General features: G+C 43.7%; 1 protein-coding gene across 2 annotated transcripts in view; it reads right to left on the minus strand.

Moving 5' to 3' along the window:
• Window positions 1–3,934: 3,934 nt before the first annotated feature.
• Window positions 3,935–6,000, minus strand: part of RNF34 (ring finger protein 34) — a 19,770-nt gene continuing 17,704 nt past the window's right edge. Inside the window, exon 7 of one of the 2 annotated variants that reach the window (XM_027772200.1) lies at window positions 3,935–4,875. In XM_027772200.1, the coding sequence (XP_027628001.1) occupies window positions 4,685–4,875 (191 nt within the window). In that variant the 3' untranslated portion in view covers window positions 3,935–4,684. The remainder of the gene's footprint in view (window positions 4,876–6,000) is intronic. The other variant, XM_006149300.3, reaches the window with a different exon arrangement.

Consider the following 6,000-nt stretch of genomic DNA (forward strand, 5'->3'; position numbering starts at 1 on the left):
CAGATTCAGTTCTTTTTATAAAGACAAACCTCATATTTATGCCCAGAAATGACCACTCTAGTGAGTCAAAAGATGGGGAAGAACCAACTTCCTTCCTTAGTCATCCAGAGCAACTAAGACCTTGGCCCTTGGGACAGGCCTTTTCTGCTCACAGTTGAGTTTTCTATTTGCCACTGCGTGCCCCCCCCCCCCTTTTTTTAACCACCCTGGCAAAAATGGTTTTATTAAAATAGGACAAAGATTCCCATGTAATCAATGTCTATTAATTAAATTCAAAGTGTGGTTTTTTTTGTTTTTTTTTTTTTTGAGAGAAATTAAATTCAAAGTGTGGTTTTTTTTTTTTTTTTTTGAGAGAGAGGGAGAGAGAGATTTTTGCTATAGGGCGCATGCACTTGTCAGAGAGACAAACAGAAAGCAAGAAATCACCCCTCCAAAGGGGATGGCCATGCCACAATCCCTTCTCCTCTCGGGATCTTGGGCACACTCACACGTGTGCCTGGCATGAGGTTTTTCAGTTGTGTGTGTGTGTGTGTGTGTGTGTATGTGTGTAAGGCGCTACACACTCCCATAGGCCAACTATGGTTCAAGTCCTGGACCTTGTGGCTTGCTTTCTCACTTTCTCTCTCTCTCTCTGTGTGTGTGTGTATGTGTGTGTCTGGTCAAAATTTTAAAAACAAAGAATGAGTAAATTAAAAATAATTCTTTAGAAAAAAGATTTTTGTAACAGGGCATGTGTTCTCACTGGAGAGACAGATAGAAAGTGAGAAATCGTCCCCCCAGGGGGGATGGCCATGCCGCAATTCCTTCTTCTCTCCTCTCAGGAATTTGGGCACACATGCACACGTTCCTGGCATGAGTTTTAAGCCAACAGGTCCAGGACTCGAACCACAGTTGACTATGTGGGAGACTAGTGATGTATCCATTATGCCATCTGCTGGTCTCCAAAGACCATTTTTGACACAAACTGGAGGCATTTGAAGCACTGCACTCCAGAAATTAACTCCAGGGGATCCACTTAACAGAATTAAGATAAGTTCGCACTCTATGGTTTATGAAAATGTGGCTTACCTGTGCTTAGCTACTTGTTCATTGTACCACACCCCCAGGAGAGGTTAAGTCTTGCTTTCTAGCAGCCTGAGTTCTCTGAACCTCCAAATCAGATAGTTACACTGTTGTCTGGTGAAATCATCCTCTGCCTTTGAGAACAGCTTTCTGGGTTATTGTGGTTTCCAGGTGAATAGTCCTTGTAGTCGGTTATTAGTAGCCGGCACTGTGACTCACAGCTGAAGCTGGGACTGGTTAAGGTAAGTAGGCCTCGGGGTTTATTAACGTTTATCCTCCAAGGTTTCCTGGGAACACACGTCTGCTGAGGGGCCACCAAAGTTGGGGACACATCACACAGCAAAGATGCAGCCCACCGCCAAACTCCAGAGCTCACGGCAGTCCAGTTCTGTACTCCCAGGAGTATGGAACAACCCAGTAAGAATATACCCAGTACAGTCCACAGTCCCTATATAAATGGTTTATTTTACAAATGAGCTTTGATGAGGCCAGCCTTGGCTAAATGCTACAGCCAGCTGCTCCAAGTGTGCACACCATGTGTGATGAGTGAAAGGACCATAAGCCTGAAGGGTGTTCCTGCTGTGTTAAATCCCAGCTTCTTAACTAAGAGGAGATGGTCTGTCCCTTCCTGTCAGAATCTTATGTTTGTCAGGGAAGGAGATATATCAAGGTGCCTAGAATGACATCTTTTCATATTGTGAGAACTTCTCTGTAGTGATTGGATCTATTCAAAAAATTAACTCAAAGACCTGGCACAGCCATTAGAAAAATGCGGATTCCAGGAAGCAGTGTTTGCCCTCTGCCCACAAAGTTATTACAGTGTAATCAGTATTTGAGTGTCAAGACTGACACATTTCTGTTGTCTAGTTACACATCCACCATGAGTTTTGGTACTCTTGCATTAAAGAAGCACCTAAGATTTACATTTAAAAGAAAATATTGGGGGAAAAAAAAAGGAAATATTGGGGTCAGCAGGTGGCGTGGTTACGGGCACTGGACTCTCACATGACCAAATGTGGTTCGAGTCTCAGACCTGGCAGCTTGCTTTCTCAGTTTCCCTCTCTCTCACACTCTGCCCTTCTCTGGTCAAATTAAAATAAAGTTAAATGAAATATTTTTTTTTAAAAAAAGGAAATATTAAGCTACTTAAATGGAGACTTCACAAGTCTAAATTTTTAAATTTAGACCAACAGAAACAGCACCTGCTACTCAACTTCTGTTCACTTTACTGTCACCTTCAGGCCTGGATATGACGACTTCCTATCACCAAGTTAGCTATTTGGGGGCAAGTGTTAAATTTCCCAAGTTCACTGTCTGATGAGAAGTGCAGATAAGGCATGAGTGCCCACAGAGCTTGAGTGAGGGCTGGGCTTATGCTGTGCATTTGGGAAAGAAACTACTCAAGCTGAACTTCCCCTACCCATCCCCATCCTCTAGGCAAACAGAAAGTTATCTGAAAATACCCAGGCGGTCTTGTTTGTAGGCTTTGACCCTCAAACCTAGAAATACCTGTTTTTCACCACAACTAGCCCACCTTCCTGCTCTGAGCACAGGGCAGACTATCTGCTTCCCAACTAAGTTCATGAGTATTTTCAGGTCTGTCAGACTAATGGATCCTGAGCACCTGATTATCTGATTTGTGTGTGTTACGGCAAAGTCTAAAGATAACAGAAAGAGAGCCAGATGGTGGCACAGCAGTAATATAAAACTGTAAGACTGGCCCACATGGAAGGTTCTGGGTTGCTTTCTGGAGACCTCCCTCAATATAGTGGGTACACATATATGCCCATGATAATGGGGCTGGCTGATGCTAGGGGTGGATCACAGCATGAAGACCCTGTTGGAGATACCTGTCTGTCTTATGGGAAAAAAATATATATATTTATATATAATTATATATTATATATATATTATTAAAAGACTTGGCTGAGAAGTTAAGCATTTCTTAAAACACTGTCTACCACCACCAATGAGGTTGACTCCTCAGCTAGTCACAACAACCACCAAAAAACACTCGGTGAGTTGGACCTAAGAGATTTCAGAACCTTTTCGTATATGCTAACGTTTTAAGTTTTTCACTTGTTTTGTGTTACTGGAAAGGTTAAGAGAAACTTTGCCTAGGTCAACAGGTGGCATGGTGGCTAAGGCATTGGATTTCTACATGGTTGACCACATTTCAAGTCCTTGACCTGGCTGTATGAAGGCCAGGCACGTGTGCATGTATGCTTAAAATCCTGAAAGAAGGGCCCAGCAGGTGGCATGGTGGTTAAGGTGTTGGAATTCCCACATGGCTGACCATGGTTCGAGTCCCGGACTTGGTGGCTTGCTTTCTCCCTCTCCCTCTCGCAAAACTCATGTGAAAAAAATAATAATTTAAAAAAAAAATCCTGAAAGAAGAAGGGATTGCAGCATGGCCATCGCCCAGGAGGTGATTTCTCACTTTCCCTCTCTCTGTTTCTTTACAGCAAGCACACATGCCCTATGACAAAAATATTTTCAAAAAAAGAAAAGAAACGGCCATTAGCAAGGTTCAAATACTAACGTCACTTTTTAACAGGGAGGTTTTAGGTGAGAGGTTGGTTCCCATCTGCAAAGTGAGGCGGTATCTTATATTTTACAACCCTGCTTTGAGGCTTGCTGGAGATAACTACAAGGTATCCCACATAGCACCTGGGCAAAACAAACAGCAAGTTGCCAGTTACCTTTGTAAGAAGTCAGCAACGTAGGTAAACCCTGTGGCTCACTGTGCTATCCTTAAAGCTGCTCCCGCCTGGGCTGAAGAGTGCAAGACCAAGGCACAGGGACACGTTCATGCTGCATGCAAGTGAATTAGGAACTGACTGAGATGATGTAAAGAAAAGCATTTTTTAAAATCTAGTTTTATTTCTAAAGTTGAAATTAGCTAGCGGGTAGCACTGAAAATACACCTTCACCATACAAAACAGTGTAAACTCATTACACATTAATCAAGAATTTAGCACACACACTTCTAATGAAAGAAGCTAAATGCAGCCCTTGCTATAAAAAGCTGTTCCTGAACAAAAATTAACATGTTTAAGTCTAAGGCCCTGGCAGTTGACTATAGAATGTCAGTTGTTCCCGATTATGTTTAAATGCAGAAAGAGCAACAACGTGGAAACTTACATTCATCAAATATTATCTTTTAAAATATACATGACTAGTAAAGTGAACATTCAGAGGGACCACTTCTAGTGCCTTCCATGTCAGCCACTTCATGGATAATTACTCATCCAAAGAGAGCAGAAGTTTCAACGTCTAAGGTAAATGTAGGATGAAGGGGAAAGAAGCAAACGATGAACATCCTCCAAACAGAGCAGCAGCCGATACCGACAGGTCGTAAACAGCCTGACTTCAACAGTGCTCACAAGACGTGCGATGAAGCCCAGCAGAACCTGGGCAATTCGTGTCCACAGGCAGACAGGCTCCTGGCATTGATCAGTGTCTCCAAACTTAGGATGAACCTTTCTGTCCCCAATTAGTAGTGAAAATAACTTTTAAAAATAGCTTCAGCCTTTCAACAGTAAGTTTCTAGTCCCTTCTGTGCATTGAAATGTTTGGGGTTAAGTTTTGGGGGTGAGCATCCCATGGGAGAGCCTCGGTTTCAGGACTTGAACACATGCACAGCTCGCACCACGTACTGCCGGCAGATGGGACACTCACTCATGCGTTTGCCACACTTCGTGCAGGTGACCATGTGCCCACACTCCAGCAGGACACAGTCGATGACGGCATCCATGCAGATGCGACACAGGCTGTCGTCCTCCTCCTCCTGCAGCTGAAGCCGCTCACCATCTGAAAGGCAATAAAGAGCTGGGGCTGCCGTGTGGCCACCTGCTCACCCACAGGCCCAACCTGGCAGGCCCAAAGCTCAGCAGCCATCTGCTAAGGGACCTCAGGAGGCCCCACCCTACCCTAAATTATGCAAGAAATAGTCCCAACTATCCTGCACTTTGTTTCTCTCCACAAGAAATGACAGTAATGCCTCTACCCCTCAAGGTTTTGTGACAAATGAGATACAATTGGCTTAAGGTCAGGCAAGACAGGCCCAACCAGTGCTAGCTACTTCTATTTTATATCTTTGGGTAGTTTGACATGTTTGTGATGATATATGAAAATCTGTAACTAGGGAAAAGAAAAACCCTACGTCATCTTGCACATGGGCTGTGGAGTCAGAACACTAGTAGAATGTCAGCACAGGTGTCCCAGTTGTATGGCCATGGGAAGTCAAAATCTCCAGAGTCTCTTCTCATAGAGGAGCTTTATTTCCATAGTCTAGAACTAATACGTTGGGTACCAAATGACTCCCTTCCCCTGCCACATAGCCTCAGAAGCAACCCTCTCCTAACTATTCCAGCCACCCTGGCACTAACAGTCTAACTTAGAAAGGATGGTGAGAAAATCCAAGTTCCAAAAAAGAAAGGTAATGAGTGAGTCTAAGAAGTCAACATCAGCTTAAGATTTGGCCACAGAGCTATGGGCTTTGAAAGAGTTATTTAATTTTATTCATTCATTCATTCATTCATTTTCATTTGACCAGAGAAAAACACAGAAGGAAAGTGAGAAAGCAAGCCACCAGGTCCAGGACTCGAACAGTGCGGTGGTGGGCCGTGTAGGAGTGTCCAGTGCCTACCCACCATGCCACCTGCTGTCCTGTTTATTCTTTTTTTTTTTTAAGATAATTTTTTTTTTTGCTATAAGACATGTGTGCTTACTGGAGACAGAGAAAGAGAGAGGCAGAGACAGAAAGCGAGAAATCACCCCCCAAGTGGGGTGGCCACGCTACAATCCCTTCTCTGTTCTCTTCTTGGGATTTTGAACACACATGCACACACACCCTGCGTGAGTTTTAAGCTGCCAGGTCCAGGACTCAGACCACAGTTGGCCATGTGGGAATCCAGCAACATAACCACTATGCCA

This window comes from Tupaia chinensis, unplaced genomic scaffold, assembly GCF_000334495.1.
Source record: "Tupaia chinensis unplaced genomic scaffold, TupChi_1.0 Scaffold000258_1, whole genome shotgun sequence".
In the NCBI taxonomy this organism is placed as follows: domain Eukaryota; kingdom Metazoa; phylum Chordata; class Mammalia; order Scandentia; family Tupaiidae; genus Tupaia; species Tupaia belangeri.